Source organism: Akebia trifoliata, chromosome 3 (genome assembly GCF_017979445.1).
Source record: "Akebia trifoliata isolate Shusen 1 chromosome 3, ASM1797944v1, whole genome shotgun sequence".
Classification (NCBI taxonomy): Eukaryota; Viridiplantae; Streptophyta; class Magnoliopsida; order Ranunculales; family Lardizabalaceae; genus Akebia; species Akebia trifoliata.
In genome coordinates, this window is record NC_141377.1 from 9,847,420 (window position 1) to 9,865,764 (window position 18,345).

The 18,345-nt window shown below is 34.1% G+C and overlaps 2 protein-coding genes across 2 annotated transcripts; both read left to right on the forward strand.

Moving 5' to 3' along the window:
- Nucleotides 1–323: 323 nt before the first annotated feature.
- LOC147405940 (uncharacterized) lies at nt 324–4,904 on the forward strand. Its single transcript, XM_086433837.1, has 2 exons — nt 324–3,202; nt 3,882–4,904. The coding sequence occupies exons 1-2, from the start codon at nt 2,835–2,837 to the stop codon at nt 4,738–4,740; spliced, it is 1,227 nt and encodes a 408-aa protein (XP_086289963.1). The 5' UTR covers nt 324–2,834; the 3' UTR covers nt 4,741–4,904.
- Nucleotides 4,905–12,475: 7,571 nt separating this feature from the next.
- Nucleotides 12,476–15,471, forward strand: LOC147405941 (uncharacterized). Its single transcript, XM_086433838.1, has 2 exons — nt 12,476–12,816; nt 14,474–15,471. Exons 1-2 carry the CDS (start codon nt 12,515–12,517, stop codon nt 15,330–15,332), a joined length of 1,161 nt encoding a protein of 386 aa, XP_086289964.1. The 5' UTR covers nt 12,476–12,514; the 3' UTR covers nt 15,333–15,471.
- Nucleotides 15,472–18,345: the final 2,874 nt, after the last annotated feature.

Here is an 18,345-nt window from a genome sequence, read left to right on the forward strand (position 1 = left end):
TTAGATTTAAAATTAGATTGATTAAGTGTGAGAGAGATAATCCTATCCAACATGTAGCCCCCTTATTGGTGAATCACGTATATCTTATGTTGTGGTTGTGTTTTTTCTTTACTTTCTTTATTGTTATTTGATTTTGCTTTGCAACACATTCTTGGAGTTTGATTGTTGGAAATAGTTCTTTTGTTGGTAGAGCAAATTAATTTCAATCACCGATTTTCTATATGCAGTTTGGGATCTAGCCACAACAACCATCTTCTATAATTTTTGAGAAAGGAGTTCTTACAAAAACCTAAGAGAAGAAATACTAAAGAGAAAAGGTGAGGGAGTAAGAGAAGATAGAATTGCCCATGGTTTTGTCTTAAAATTATAGTTCATTTAAGTAGATGGAGGTAATTAATTGTTAGCAACGAAATCCCTTTTAGTCAATTTCGATTGGCAGATAGATTCTTTGATTTTTCTATCATCTACATACAGCCGAGCATCTCCATCAACATGACTGTTAGAATTTGAGGAAGACGATAGATTTCCTAGAGATCAGTTAAGATCTTCAAGGGATCAACATGATCCTGTTGTTACTTTCTCATGGACCCCTAAACTAAAATTTATCTTTCTTTTTTATTTTTATTTTTACTTAGTGTGGTAAAAATTTAGAATTCAGTTTTTAAGATCATTTTTCATGAAGTACTTGCAATCATACAGGTCCTTGGGGAGTTAGTTTTGTTTTATTTTTATTTTTATTTTTTTTATGAAAACAAAAGGGAGAGAAGGAACATCCAACCATTTTTTTCCACATTTTGTTATCTTATTATTTCCGGTCAATGGAAATGAGTATCAAACCAAAGCACGTTAGATAGATGTAGCTTATCAAATACTTTTCCTGGTGACGTGTGTTTCCTTCCAAGCATTGTTTTCAAACCTGGTTTTGTCTTGGCCTATGCCACATATCTCGGACGAATTAAATCCTTGTAAGAGAAATCTACCAAGAATAGGACAAGCCTAACTAACTTAGTAAGATTTCAAATCTTTCAAAGAGTTGTTGAGTTCACCTGATAACATAAAAAAAAAAAAAATGGACCTTTTGCCACAGGGTTGTAGAGAACAAAATTATATGAACTTTGAGAAAAAAATTTAATAAAATAATATTTTTTACTCTTTAATTTTAATTTTAAATTTAAGAGTTGAAAGGAAATTTGATAATCACCCGTTATCAAAACATGGATGAAACCCAAAAAAATTATTTTTTAGACATGACTTTTTCCATCAAATTTAGAGGGTTGTGGTGGTAGATTGCCAATATGATAATCCATCAAATATAGGGCATTTACAATATTTATCAATCATATATATATATTTTAACATATATTTTATATGAAAAAGTACTTTTATGCTAACTTAGTAAATAGTTTGGAATGTATGCTATCCCGAAAATAAGATGATTTCATTCATGTTTTGTTAATAATATATTTATTTTTAAAATTGTCTAGTAGAGGAAAGTCGGTATTTAATCAAATTAATATCAAGGTTAATTATGATATTTATCAATTTTATACGTATAATTTTTTAGTTGTTTTATTTTTTACTTAGCAAATCTTTTGAAAAACGCGCTAATTTTAAATATTTATTGTAGAAGATAAAAATCATCCGTCACAGATGAGGACACATATCACCTATGGATCCGAGCCAACTTATAAGATCTGACCACTCCAACCTAGAGTCCGAGGTATATTGACTCGATTGAGTCGATAATTCACATGAGAAGGATGTAGTTTGGATGGTCATGAAATATCAACAAGACTTCTTTACTTGATAGATAAGATCAAATCCTTAAAAAATTAGGGATTGTTTTCAAATTAGTGACAGATTAGAATCATAATAAAGAACTCTACTTTTCTTAAGAGACGAAAAAGAAATGATCTTAATTAGAAACAGTCCTTATCAAGATCTATTTATAAATTTAGATAAAGATCAATATGGAATGAAAATTACAACCGTTCAAATTAAAGTACACACACACACACACACACACTCTCTCTCTCTCTCTCATATCTAAATTTGACTATGTTTTTTATTTATCCGACTTGAATATTGAAGAGGTTGTGTTGCAAACACACTTAAGAGTGTAAGGGCCAAGAAGTGAAGATTCAACAAATAATCAAGAGTTGGAGAAATAAATTGTATCTCATAGGTCAAATTATAAATCTTGAACCATAAAATTATAATTATACAAATAATAAAAATAACGATTTACAAAATCATGAAATGAAATCATCTTACCCCTATCATAATTCAACCAGATGAAATCATCTTATTTACACACATTACAAACTTCAATAAACCGTTAAAATTTACAGGATGAAATTCCAAATTTACCCTTATCATAATTCACACTATATAGCATATTTTAATATAAAAACATATCATTTTAAAAAAGTATAAACATTTACCCCCAACAACTACGGAAAATGCATGATTTGGTAATTAGAGTGTGAATTTCGTGAAGAATCATGATAATCTGACTATCTCATGTGGCACACTCAATCGACTCTAGATCTCGTGACATGACAAATTTGGGAATTGTAGATCTGTGCGTCTCGGGATACAAAACTGCACTTTCCCATAAAATGCGTGTCGTAAGGGAATCATGTATCCTTAGTCGTACAAATCTATGGCTTCCGAAGTTACCATGTCAAGAGAGGTGATTTAAGTGTATCACGACTCTTTCACGAATTTGGCAAATTCCTCATTCAATTGTCACACTTTCTTTGACGTTCTTCGAAGCGCGTGACTTGTCAATATTGCCCGACCAAAGACCGTCATAAGTCTCTTCTATAAATATGACATTTCTACAACACCAAGATAGTTATCATAATAGGGAGACGAAAATGTATGTAACGAGACCTCTTTCGTTGTATAGAAAGTATCCAAATTTTCTCTCTTTACCACCACTTGAAGGTCCCAATTCTGGTTACCTTGTTATTAAAGACGAAGAATCTATAGATACCTGTTGTTTCGGTTTATGCGAAGATACCAAGATCAGAGATTTTCCTTTCCCACAAAACAAGATCCTGAGCTTTAGATATGAATCGGGGGTTGGAGAGAATAGATATGTTTCAAGTGATGATGTGCTCTTAATTCCGGTACTTGGTCAGCCTTTGTCTTCCAATCAATATTATGTCATAAAAGCTCAAGGAAGACACAAAGGGTGTGTTTAATTTTCAATTTGTTTTCTTAACTCAATAGTTTTATTTATTCATAATTAAATTCAGCTACTTCATTCAGGCCCTATCAATTTTATTTATTTAATTATTTATTAATAATTGAGCTCTGATTTTAAAACTTGTCTTGGTCGAGTCATGTTGGTTTTGGAGGCAAAACTAAGGCCACCGAGCAAGAAAGTCATCGTGATTCATCTCCATCACATTCTCAATATTTTGAAAATCTCAGTTGCCAATTAAGTCTCATATTTTTTTCATAATTACTTTTTAATAATTTAAATGTTTTGCATCCACTAAAATAATATTTTGTGATAGAGCATAAATGGGGTGCCAAGATGTATGAGACAAGATACTTGATTTGAAAAACCCTGTTTGAACCCATAAATGAAAATCAAACTTTCATGCATGAGTTCATCAATCTTGAGTCAACTAGCTCCAAAGTGTAAAAAAAGAATCATCTAAGCTTTTTGGTGCTCTGGTTTCCTCTATCCTCAAGAATTTAAATATAGCAAAGATCACAATAAAAGAGTTTTTATGCACAATTGCATGTTAATTACTAAGCTGGATAAGTATATTCTTGTTAACATACATTTTTTTGCAAATCTGGAAGTGAAGCTCATCTATAACTACGATCTGTTAAATTTGTGTTTAAATTGACTTTTGTAGGGAAGCACACACATCTTCAAGAGAGGACGACATGGTCAACTGTTGTTTCTGCAATTGTATCAGAGATGTAAAACCAAGAGCTTTAGATGATCCCCACGACATTTATCAGCAAGTAGAATTTGTTCCTCGAAAACACCTTAAGGGGTTCCATGCCAAGTCTGTAGCTCCAGATGGGTTTCTACCATCTTTCTTAAGGAGAAAAGGTTGGGAAATCATTGCTAAGAATCCTCGACACAATTACTTGGATGAAGCTCAAGGCATTGATGCTCCCCTTCGGTCACGTCTTCCACAATTTGATTTCCCAATCTCTGATAAACATTCTAGACCCGTAGTTGTCGGGAAGTGGTACTGCCCTTTCATGTTCGTAAAAGACATGGAGAGACTGAAAGACCAGTTCAAAAAATCGATGTTTTATCAGATGACACTCGAGCAACGATGGGAAGAGATATATACGTGCGATAATCGTTCAAACGAAGGCAATGTCGTAGTCGTTGATGTGTGGGTCGAAAGAGAAACTTCATTGATTTTTGATAGAAAAGCCTTGAAAGATGAAACTGTGATTGATGGAGTGGTGTGGTTTAGAGTTCTTGAGAATAATGTAGGAGGAGACTTGAGTGTGGGGTTGAGCTCAGCAATTGTAGAGAGGATGATGTGGGAGCAAGAAAGAGGGGGATGGTTTGGAGGGGGAGAAAGACAAGTGAGAGTGGAGAGGGTAGAAAAGTTTGGAGGGAAGGGAGGGTGGAGTAAGTTTGGTTGTTATGTGTTTATTGAGAGGTTTGCCTTGAGGAGAATGGATGGAAGTTTGGTGCTGGCTTGTGATTTCAAGCATACCCATCAAATTCAATGCAAATGGGAATGAGTTTCACTACCATTTCATGCTTTTGGAATTCCCATCACATTCTATAATGTTGTTGTGTAAAATAGGATATATCGTTTTTAGATGGTTTCATGTTATTTGCATTAATGATATTGGATTGTATATTAATGAATAAAATGAAAACTTTATTTGATTTATGTTTTACATCTTTAGTTCAATTATATGTTCTATATTTGATTTATAGTAACTCCTTGTTGACCAATGCTATTTGGCTCCACAAACTACAACCACCTCTCACTTGGAGATTGATAAAGAGTATCTCCCACTAAATATGGTGCATATGATAAGTAACGCCTTCATAACAAATTCAGTGTGAATCATCCTTGTCTTCTAAGCTTGAAAACTGATAAAAGTTGAACAAGTTTTCAGTGTCTCAATAGTGGTGAACATTTTTTAAGAATTCACACTAATGTGAATTTTTTCCAAAGTAAAAATCCCCTCTTCCTGAGCTAAACGTATAAAGTGGTACCTAATGTCAATATGCTTCAATCTCAAATGAAATGTTAAGTTCTTCATTAGGTGAATTGAGTTCTGGCTATCACATGCAACTTACAATCATATGGCAACTTACCCAACTCCTTCAAAAGAGATTGAAGTCATATTATTTCCTTGCACGTTTCTGTAGCTGGAATATATTTTGTTTCTATAGTCGAGAGAGTAACTACCTTTTGTAATCTTGAAATCCAACTCAATACTGTACATCCCAATGTAAAGACATAACTTATAATGCTCTTTCTGCTATCTAGGTCTCCTACCATGTCAACATCAACATACCTTTATAGACTGATCTTTTCTCCACCATAACATTAAGATAGATTTGTGGTACCCCTCAAATGCCTCATAATCCATTATATAACCTTCCAATGCTCCTTGCTTGGATTATTCATAAATCTACTTACAATTCCCACTTCTTGTGCAACGTCTAGTTTGGTACAAACTATCGCATACATAAGACTATCAATTGTTGAAGCATATGATACGTTTGACATATATTTCCGTTCCTAATCTATTGTCGCTTCTTGCCGTTTTGAAAGCACAAAATGACTTGTTAGAGTAGTACTCACTGGTTTAACATGATTCATGTTGAATCTCTTCAATACTCTTTCAGTTTATTGTGCCTGAGATAACCACAATCTTCTATTCTTCCTATCTCTACTAATCCGCAATCCAAATGCTTCATAGAAAACTCTTTACAAATTTGTTCCTTCAATCTTATTATTTTAGTAATGCTTGATCCTGCAATAAGTATATCATCTACATACAAGAGAAGAATGATGTAGGAGTCATCAAACTTCTTGAAATAACAATAATGATTAATATTACACTTTGTATATCCACTACCAAACATAAAGTTATCAAACCTAATATACCACTATCTTTGTGCCTTTTTCAACTCATACAAACTCTCTTTTAGCTTACATACCAATTCTTCATTTCTTGGTGTCTCATATCCCCATGGTTGCTTCATATAAATGTCTTAATTCAAGCCACCATGAAAGAAAGTTGTCTTCACCTCTACTTGTTCTAGATTTAAATATTCACTTTAATAATACTCAAAACAGAACTGATGGTGCACAACTTCATAACAGGAGAGAAAATCTCCATATAATCGATATCTATTTCTTGCTAAAATCTTTTCACAATTAATTTGGTTTTGTATCTTTTGGTCCTATCATACCTTTCTTTTAACTTATAAATCTATTTGTTATGCAAAACCTTCTTGCCCCACATCCCAAGTTTGATTTGTGAATAATGAGTCCACCTCATCATCCATTACGTACTTTCACTTAACCTTGGTTTCAACCTGCATAGTTTCGTTATAACACTCTAGACCATCATTGTCTGTCAACAGTAAATAATGGATAGAAGAAATATATTGAGGTAGAGTATTTTCTTATATAGCTCCAGTAGATCTTCTATGTTTAGATGAAAGAACCTGAGTGATATAATTTTGTGTTTCCTTTAGTTTATTTTCATCCACCAATCTAAACACACCCCTAGATGATGCATCTTCAAACTCAATGTGCCCATCATCCCTAGAATTTGTATGAGCTTCTCTTCTTTCCATATTTTTTATATACTTTTCATTTTCATTAAATATGACATCATTATTCCTTACGACTTTTTCATTTTCTAGATCTTAAAATTGATAGTTAAATTCATCAATGTCATATTCAATAAAAATATATTTCTTAGACTTAAGATCTAACTTACTCATTTTATCAGAATCAATGTGGACATAAGAAATACAACAAGAAATTTTAGATGGGATAAATATACCTCTTTTCCTACCCAAGCTTCTTCTACCAGACCAAACTTCAAAGGAACTGAAGGTCCTCTAATGATTAAGTATGCAGCAGTGTTCACAACATCTACCTAAAATCACTTAGGAAACCCAGCATGTATCCTCATGCTCATAACACACTCTATAACGGGTCAGTTCAGGCATTTTGCGCTACCATTCTATTGAGGCTTCTTAAGAATAGTTTTTTTTTGTTCTAATCTTAATTTGTGCATATCAATCTTTGAATTCACACTATAGCACTCCCCACTATTGTCTGACCTCAAACACTTTTATTTCAACCTAGTTTCATTCTCAACCAAGGTTTTCCACTTTTTTATCACACTACATACATCATACATTTACTTCAAAAAATAAATTCAAAGCTTTCTTGTGATGTCATCAATGAAGGTGATAAAATAATGAGCACCGCCAAGGAAAGAGACTTTGGCAGACCCCCACACATCAGTGTGAATTAACTCAAATTTCTTTGATTTTGGAATCGTTTGAACGTTTGAAATACTCATCTTATTCTGTTTTCAAATATGTAGTCTTCACAAAAGTCTAAATTCATCTTCTTCAACCTAGATAATTTACCCCTTGAGTACATTACCTTTATTCCTTTCTCACATATGTATCCAAGCCTACAATGCCAAGTATTAGCATCTACACCTGTAGAAACCATTGCTATATAATTATAAGTGAAATTACTGGTTTTGACCGTGTCTAGTCTTAGAGAAGGGTGAATAGGACAATTTAAAAATCTTTTCAAATTAAACTAAGGAAACAATGAGTTTGATTAAATGCTTTCCTAAATTGATTTACTGGATCTCAAAATCATTTTATGTCTAGATGTACAATTGTTAAATGTTAAAATTAAGATTCGTCATATGCAACTCATGTCACTATTCATTGATGGCATTCATTCATTTAAGCATAAGTTCATAGAGATATTTGCACAAACACAAGACAAATAGATTTATAGTGGTTTGACAACGTGCCTACATCCACTCCCAAAGTTCAGACTCTAGGAACTTAGTGTTCACTATCAAAAGAGAATTATAGTTCACCTCGAACCTTTTACATAGAATATTAATACCTAAGCTAAATTCTAAAATCTTAAGATGGAGAGAAACACATCCTCTCAAAATTGTGAATTTTTTCATGAATTTCTTCTCTTGTCAATGGTCCTAAACTCTAACAAGAGCTTGTTTTTTTATGGGTTGAATCAAGTAACTATATACAAATATTTTTTTAAATAAAAACAAAATAAAAAGGACTCACTCAATTGCAAAATGTATGCCAATCAATATTTGAGGTCTTCAAGTCTTTGAATCCACGAGAGCTTTTCGACAGTCTGATGTTCCAATTATGTCTTCAAGTTCTTCGATTTTTCATGCTTCATTCATTCCTTCTACTTCAGCTCCTTGCTCCAATTGATTTGCCAAATGTGTGCAAGGGTTGAAAGAATGTGATGTGGGACCTAGATGGGAGGCATAGAAGAGGTCGAGGGTGGTCTCAACTAAAACTAGGCTCTCAAAAGTGTTAAGGATGTTCCAAGGTGTGTGGGGGAGTTGGGAGCTCAAATTCTCAAGAATGATCATGCCCAAGTGAAGCCAAGGCTTTTTAATATAAAGAAAATGAATGGGCAACAACTTTATTTTCGGTGGCAACAAAAATCAGTTCAATGGAATCAAAAATTGCAACGACTACATTTTTTATTGTTGGGCATTTTCGATGGCATCGAATAGGCACCTTAACTATTAATTGAAAAAGACTATTTTTCAGTCGCAAAGGTGTATTTTCGGTGGCATCGAAAATACTATTTCCAGAACTATAACATGCCATATTTCAAGTATTATATGTTCCTGAGAATTTCGATGATTGAATGGGTCAACAATTACATTATTTTACTAAAATTAATCGACCTAAAGATCATTTTGGTGAAGGGGCATGGTCTAGGTGGTCTTCTTACCTTTTTGGTCTTAAGCGCACATATAAAACATTTTGCTGAAGTGTCTGACCTTGTGTGTTGTTGTCGATGTCTTCATATGTTTTCTTGTATAGCAAAATCGACATATATCAAAATATTCGGATTGACAAAAACAATATACTAACAATAGGTCCCAGATGTAACATAAAGAGTCCCCTCTTTCTTGCCATCAACAAATACAATAAACCGTTTGGTTATCTTCTAGGAATCATCTAAGAACACAGTGAATATCTCCAACTTTATAAGCTGTCCTACTTGTGGACACGAGATTTTCGTTTCCGAATATCTCTCCCACTTTGGGGTTTGAAGTCGCCACAATTCTTTTTGCAAAATGGTATGAATGGTCACCTATGATGTATTTTTTGAAAAAATCATTTTTTGGCATCTAGTGACTCTTGTACGGATAGGGTTTATTGGTTCAACCTTGGATCTAGGTAAGGGTGTCCATATTAGGGAGTAAGAAAGGTATTAGGAATTTTATTCCCTCTACTTTTGGTGGTAATCTCGGATTCGACCGATTTAAAAATGAAAAAAATGAAGGTTAAAAAATTCTAATTTGTGCCCTCGAATGCGAGGGACTTTGATATTGGTTTAAACCGTTGAGGGCCTCCTTATTGAAAAAAGGGCTCTTCGATGGCTTAAACCCTTTGTGGTTTGTACATAGGTATAGGGAGAATGAGAGGAGTAGAAGAGGGGAAGTTGAAAGGGAAAGAATGGAGAAAGGGAGAGTTTTTCTTTTGTCCAAAACCCCCCTTGACCTTCTTTGATCTTTAAAGATGTGCTTCCTTGATTTTTTCTTAGATGTGTAAGATTTTATAGAGGATTGAGAGAAGATGATGCTTGACTTGAGGGTAAGTGGTACTCAATTTGAGATTAATGTTTGACTTAAGAGTGAGTTGAGAGAGTATTTTTGGGAGATAGAGGTTTTTTTGTATTTTTTCCAATAGGAAGAAATTGTGTGGAGAATGGGGGATTTTATAGGATTTTAGGGGATATTTTTAGGGGTAGAGTTGGGTGAAATGTTGAGAAATGATAGAATGGTGTGAAATTTGTGAGAGGGGTATGTGTAAATTGAGGATGGTAGAAGGACATTTGTTTAAAGGGGTATAAATGAGTTATTTGTGACCCAATGAGTTAGTTCTTTCAACCCATTTGGGCTAAGTATTTGGAGGGGTGAAATGAGTGGTGTTTGATTAAAAAAATGAGGGTGCAAGAGAGTGGTTTGTTGGTTGAATGTTTGGTGAGTAAAATGGAGTGAATTGTGGTTAGAAGAATGGGTTGTATAAGAGAATAGGTGATTAAATTTTGAGAAGGTGAAAGAGGTGGCGACATGTGTCGAAAGGGGGTGTGGAGATGGAGTGTTAGATGAGTTGATTAGAGAGAAAGGTGTGTGTTTGATTTATGATAATGAGTTTGTAAGGAATGATAAAAGTAGGTTAGAGAAAGTGATGGATTGATGTGTGGGTAGATGATTTTTTTAGAGAAAGGTGATGAGAGTAGGTAGTTGGATAAGGAAGGTGAGTTGGGGTGGTGACATGTGTCCCACTTTGATGATAGTGGGTGATTAGTTGTAATGTTTAGCTTGGGTTGAAAATTGAGCTTGAGTAGTTAGTCGAATATATATTATTATGGGTTTTGAATCTAATGGACTTAGGTGGTAGGTTGGGTTTGGGTAGAATGATTGGGCTTGGGTAGAATAGTTGGGCAGTGAGTTGAATGGGTATAGTGTTGAGATGGGTTGGGAAGTGTAGATGAGTAGTGAGGTGAGTTTTTGGTCCATGGGCCATATGGGAAAGGCCTTAGGCTATTTATTGAAAGAAAACGATAAAATATATTATATTTTTAAAGGTTTGGGTCTTAGGGCCCATTCCAGTTTTTGGGACATTTTACATCGAGGGCCCGGTCAAATTTGGGTGTCTACAGTTGTCCTTCTTTGTAGGAATTGCATATAAAGAACTGTAAAGAATAGACGAAACCCTTATTTACACGGACCCGAGGCTTTTGCTTAGACAAGTTTTAAAAATATCGATTTGGTTTAACGAATTTGATGACAAGAAGTGGCTACTAAGCACAGGATCTAATAGGATGAGCCTTTTGATTCTCTCGACCTCATGACGCGGAACTTGTGTGAGATCTCAAATTTATGATAGTTTAATGAAAAAACTTTGAAACGAGAGTTTTCGAACAAGTCTTGGGCAATTTTGAATTCGATTTTTGCAAAAATACTATTCCCCATTTTTTTATATATTTTTATTTTTTGTTTTATTATTATTATTTTTTATTTCATTATTTTAATATCATATTTTTTCTTTTTAATTTTTTAGTTTTTTTTTTGTTTCTTGTCTAGTCCATTCATGCAACACGGACTGATAAAACATTATTCAGTTCATGCATGATCCACAGACCTTATTTTTAAAATTTTTGAAACATTATTCAAACGAAAATGAAATAATCTTAATTAGAAAGTCCTTATCAAGATCCACTTATAAATTTGGATAAAGATCAATATGGAATGATAATTACAACCATTCAAATTAAGGTACACACACTCTCTCTCATACCTAAATTTTACCATTTTTTCTATTTATCCGACTTGGACATTGAAGATGTGTTGCAGACACACCCAAAAGTGTAAGGGCCTAGAAGTGCAGATATCGAAGATTCAACAACTAATCAAGAGGTGGAGACATAAATTGTATCTCATAAGTCAAATTATAAATCTTGAACAAGAAAATTATAATTTATACAAATAATAAAAATAACAATTTACAAAATCATGAAATGAAATCATCTTACCCCATCATAATTCAACCAGATGAAATCATCTTATTTACACACATTCCAAACTTTCAGTTAAAAAAAAAAAGTGATTTTTGGTAAATAAGTTAAACAGTTAAAATTTATAGGATGAAATTCCAATTTTACCCCTATCATAATTCACACAATATAGCATATTTTAATATATATACATATCATTTTAAAAAAGTATAAACATTTTTCCCCCAACAACAACAACAATAGAAAATACATGATTTGATAATTGGAGTATGAATTTCGTGAAGAATCGTGATAATCTGACTATCCCACGTGGCACACTCAATCGACTCTCCTGACATGACAAGTTTGGGAACTGCAGATCTGTACGTTTCGGTATACAAAACTGCACTTCCCCATAAAATGTGTATCCCGAGGCAGAAAAATCTATGATTTCCGAAGTTATCATGTCAAGAGAGTTGACTGAGTGTATCTATGATTTCGTCATTCAAATATCACACTTTCTTAGATGTTCCTCCAGATGTAGGATGACTTGTCCAAGTGGCTAAGACGAAGCGTGTGACTTGGGATGCAAGCTTTTGACACTTGGGATGCAAGCTTTTGCCTTGTCAATTGCCTAACCAAAGACCGTCATAAGTCTCTTATATAAATATGACATTTCTACAACACCAAGATAGTTATCATAATAGTCCAATAGGGAGACAAAAATGTATGTAACGAGACCACTTTCGTTGTATAGAAAGTATCCAAATTCTCTCTCTTTACCACCACTTGAAGGTCACAATTCTGGTTACCTTGTTATTAAAGATGAAGAATCTATAGATACCTGTTGTTTCGGTTTATGTGAAGATTCCAAGATCAGAGATTTTCCTTTCCCACAAAACAAGATCCTGACCATTAGATATGCATCGGGTGTTTCACATGATGAAGTGTTCTTAATTCCGGTACTTGGTCAGCCTTTGTCTTCCAATCAATATTACGTCATAGAAGCTCAAGGAAGACACAAAGGGTATGTTAAATTTTCAATTTGTTTTCTTAAGTCAAAGTTTTATTTCTTTATTTATTCATAGTCTACTTCATTCAGTCCCTATCAATTTTATTTATTTAATTATTTATTAATAATTGAGCCACTTCATGCTCTGATTTTAAAACTTGTCCAGACCGAGAAGACTTGGTCGAGTCATCTTGGTTTTGGAGGCAAAACTAAATTCACCGAGCAAGAAAGTCAATGTGAATCATCTCCATCACATTCTCAACTAGACGAGACGACCAACCTGATGAGACCTTACAACTAGACGCTAATCACCACTAGAGCAATAAATCCCATCCTAGTTGTATGTTAAATCCTCGAAAAACAGACCCCTAAACTCCTTATAGACTTTGGACCAACAAAAAATTAACTGCAGAATGGAGATAATCCTATTTGAGCAATCCTTTTGTTTCCCTTCAAAGATACGCCTATTTCTTTCAAACCACACCCGCCAACAGATTGTAAATGGAGTGATACTCCACAACCTCCTTTTTTGCACTGCCAAATGAATACCCAATTGCCGACCAGGAATTGAAGAGGTCCCTCACTGTTTTAGGCAAAGCATTTTAGTACCCCATACATCTTAAAAAAATGAGCCTAAATTACATGAGTGAACTAACAATGAAAAAGAAGGTGATCCGATGATTCTCTATTGTCCATACATAACACTCAGTAACTCGTCCCGCACCATCCACATCACATCAAAAAGTCCACCGTTTGAATTCTTCCTAAAGCCATCGTCCATGTGAAGAAAGAAACTTGGCACTTTTGGTCCCCAATTTGAGATATGAGGAAAAGATGTATCACAATTATTGCATAAGGATCGGTAAAAAGAACTCACCGAGAACGTTCAATCCTTACATGCCATCCAAACTATCCCATCCTCCCTACTTGTGCATAATTCGATACTTGAGGTGTCATCCAGTACTAGTCTACCAACTTCTTCCAAGTTCAAGTCATTCATGTCTCTCCGAAAACCAAAGTCCCAAGCCCGTTCCCCGCCTATGATACGATGGAAAGAAGTAATTGGAAAACCTTTTTTTGAGGAGATGGAGTACAACAATGGATATACCTCCATTAGAAGCCCATTGCTTTGCCTTGCCCCAACTAAGTCTCATATTTTTTTCATAATTAATTTTTAATAATTTAAATGTTTGGCATCCACTAAAATAATATTTTGTGATAGAGCATAAATGGGGGTGCCAAGATGATATGAGACGAGATACTTAATTTGAAAACCGTGTTTCCATAAATGAAAATCAAACTTTCATGCATGAGTTCATCAATCTTGAGTCAACTAGCTCCAAAGTGAGGCACACAAATTGTACTTAGATTCAAGTAGCAACCCAACTTCTCGGAGTACCGAATCATCGCTCTTAAATGATACCATAGTTAAATGGAAAAAGAATCATCTAAGCTTCTTGGTGTTCTGGTTTCCTCTATCCTCAAGAATTTAAATATAGGATCCCTTGTTTGGATGCAAAGATCACAATAAAAGAGTTTTTATGCACAATTGCATGTTAATTACTAAGCTGGATAAGTATATTCTTGTTAACATACATTTTTTGCAAATTTGGAAGTGAAGCTCATCTATGACTATGATTTGTTAAATTTGTGTTCAAATTGACTTTTGTAGGGAAGCACACACATCTTCAAGAGAGGAGGACATGGTCAACTGTTGTTTCTGCAATTGTATCAGAGATGTAAAACCAAGAGCTTTAAATGATCCCCACGACATTTATCAGCAAGTAGAATTTGTTCCTCGAAAACACCATAAGGGGTTCCATGCCAAGTCTGTAGCTCCAGATGGGTGTCTACCATCTTTCTTAAGGAGAAAAGGTTGGGAAATCATTGCTAAGAATCCTCGACACAATTACTTGGATGAAGCTCAAGGCCTTGATGCACCCCTTCGGTCACGTCTTCCACAATTTGACTTCCCAATCTCTGACAAACATTCTAGACCCGTAGTTGTCGGGAAGTGGTACTGTCCTTTCATGTTCGTAAAAGACACAGAGAGACTGAAAGACCAGTTCAAAAAATCAATGTTTTATGAGATAACACTTGAGCAGCGATGGGAAGAGATATATACGTGTGATAATCGTTCAAACGAAGGCAACGTCGTAGTTGTTGATGTCTGGGTCGAAAAAGAAACTTCATTGATTTTTGATAGAAAAGCCTTGAAGGATGAAACTGTGATTGATGAAGTGGTGTGGTTTAGAGTTCTTGAGAATAATGTAGGAGGAGACTTGAGTGTGGGGTTGAGCTCAGCAGTTGTAGAGAGAATGATGTGGGAGCAAGAAAGAGGGGGATGGTTTGGAGGGGGAGAAAGACAAGTGAGAGTGGAGAGGGTAGAAGAGTTTGGAGGGAAGGGAGGGTGGAGTAAGTTTGGTTGTTATGTGTTGATTGAGAGGTATGCTTTGAGGAGAATGGATGGAAGTTTGGTGCTGACTTGTGATTTCAAGCATACTCATCAAATTCAAAGCAAATGGGAATGAGTTTCACTACCATTTCACGCTTTTGGAATTCCCATCACAATCTATGATGTTAATGCGTAAAATAGGATATATTATATTTAGATGGTTTCATATTATTTGCATTAATGATATTGGATTGTATATTAATGAATAAAATGAGAACTTTCATTTGATTCATTTTTTATATCTTTGGTTCACTTATATATTCTATATATAAAACCACGAATTCAAGGGAAATCATATGTCCGATAATGCCTCCAATTTTGAGCTCAATCATAACCTCGATAACATGAGAGATATTTCAAGTTGATAGTGGGTGTAAATTAATGTCAAATTTGTTGAGAAAATAGGAACAATCAAACCAAAAAATGGATCGAAACAAAACACAAATCACACACATAAATAAAGATTTTTACGTGGTTCACTTAAAATTAAGGGACATCCATGGATTACATTGATTCCACTATGAAAAGAGAAGTCATAGTTACAGATTACACCCTTACACCAAAAAATGAAAAATATAAATATCCTAGGAAACCTAACTAGGATTTGACATAATATTAGTGAAATTATAAAAATACCCTTGGAAATTTTCCAACGAGCTCAACATCGAGCTTGGCTAATGTGAAAGTGTGGCTTGATTTACTTGTTGACCAGTGCTATCAGGCTCCACAAACCACAACCAGCTCCCACTGGAGACTGATTAAGAGTATCTCCCACTAAATATGGTGCATCTCATAAGTAACGCCTCTATAACATATTTTGTGTGCATCATCATTGTCTTCTAAGCTTGAAGACTAATAAAAGTTGCATAAGTCTTCAATTTCTCAATAGTAACTACATTGGTGAACATATTTTAAGAATTACACTAATGTGAATTTTTTCCAAAGTAAATACCCCCTCCTCCAGAATTAAACGTATAAAGTGGTATCTGATGTCTATATGCTTCATCTCCAAATGAAATGCTGAGTTCTTCGTTAGGTGAATTGCACTTTGACTATCACTATGCAATTTATAATCATTTGGCACCTTTCCAACTCATTCAAGAGAAATTGAAGTCATATTATTTCCTTGCACATTTTTGTAGCTGGAACATATTCTGTTTCTATAGTCAAGAGAGTAACTGTCTTTTGTAATCTTGAAATCCAACTTACTGCTATACTACTCAATGTAAAGACATAACTTGTAATGATCTTTCTACTATCTAGGTTTCCTAACATGTTAGAATCAACATACCCTTACATACTGATCTTTGCTCCACTATAACATAAAGATAGATCTGTGGTACCCCTCAAATATCTCATAATCCATTGTATAACCTTCCAATGCTCCTTGCCTGGATTTATTCATAAATCTACTGACAACTCCCACTGCTTGTGTAATGTCTAGTTTGATACAAACCATTGCGTACATAATATTATCAATTGCTGAAGCATATGATACATTTGTCATGTATTCCCGTTCCTCATCTGTAGTCACTTCTTGCCTTTTTGAAAGCACAAAATGACTTCCTAGAGTAGAGCTCACTGGTTTAACATGATCCATGTTCAATCTCTTCAATACTCTTTTAATTTATGGTGCCTGAGATAACCACAATCTTCTGTTCTTCCTATCTCTACTGATCCGTATTCCAAATGCTTCCTAGAAAACTCTTTAGAAAGTTATTCATTCAGTTTTATTATTTTAGTCATGCTTGATGCTGCAACAAGCGTATCATCTACATACAAGGGAAGAATGATGTAGGACTCATCAAACTTTTTAAAATAACAATAAAGATCAATATTACACCTTGTATACCCATTATCAAATAAAAAGTTAACAAACTTGATATATTACTATTTTTGTGCCTTTTCCAACTCATACAAACTCTTTTTCAGTTTACATACCAATTCTTCATTTCTTGGTGTCTCATATCTCTGTAGTTGCTTCACGTAAATGTCTTCATTCAAGTTACCATGAAAGAAAGTTGTCTTCACCTCTACCTGTTTTAGATTTAAAGATTTACTTCAATAATACTCATAATATACCTGATGGTACACAACTTCACAACAGGAGAGAAAATCTCTATATAATTGATACCTATATTTTGCTAAAATCTCTTCACAATTAATTTGGCTTTGTATCTTTTGGTCCCATCATGCTTTTCTTTTAACTTATAAATCTATTTGTTATGCAAAGCCTTCTTGTCCTTAGGTAAGTCAACCACATCCCAAGTTTGATTTGTGGATAATTAGTCCACCTCATCATCCATTACCTGCTCCTACTTAACCTTGGTTTCAGCCTACATAGCTTCATTATAACACTCTAGTTCATCATTGTCTATTAACAGTAAATAATAGATAGAAGAAATATATCGAGGTAGAGTCTTTCCTTATGTAGGTCTGGTAGATCTTTTATGTTCAGATGAAAGAACCTGAGTGATATAATCTTGAGTTTCCTCTAGTCTATTTTCATCTATCAATCTAAACACATCCCCTGATGGTGCATCCTCAATCTCAACATGCTCATCATCCCTAGAATTTGTATGAGCTTCTCTTTTTTTAATATTCTTTATATACTTTGCATTCTCATTAAATATGAAATCATTACTTCTAATGACTTTTCCATTTTCTCAATCCCAAAATCAATAGTTAAATTCATCAATATCATACACAATGAAAATACACTTCTTAGAATTAAGATCTAACTTGTTCATTTTATCAGAATCAATGTGAAAATAAGAGGTACAATTATTTTTTTAGATGAGATAAATTTACCTATTTTCTTGCCCAAACTTCTTTTAGTAGACCAAACTTCAAAGGAAATGGAAGTCCTCTATTGATTAGGTATGCAGCAGTGTTCATAGTATCTACCTAAAACGACTTAGACAACCCAACATGTATCCTCATGCTCGTAATGCACTCTATAATGGTTCAGTTCATGCGCTTTGTGATACCATTCTATTAAGGCTTCTTAAAAGTAATTTTTTTTGTTCTAATCCTAATTTGTGCATACCAGTCTTTAAACTGATCACTATAGTACTCCCCACCATTGT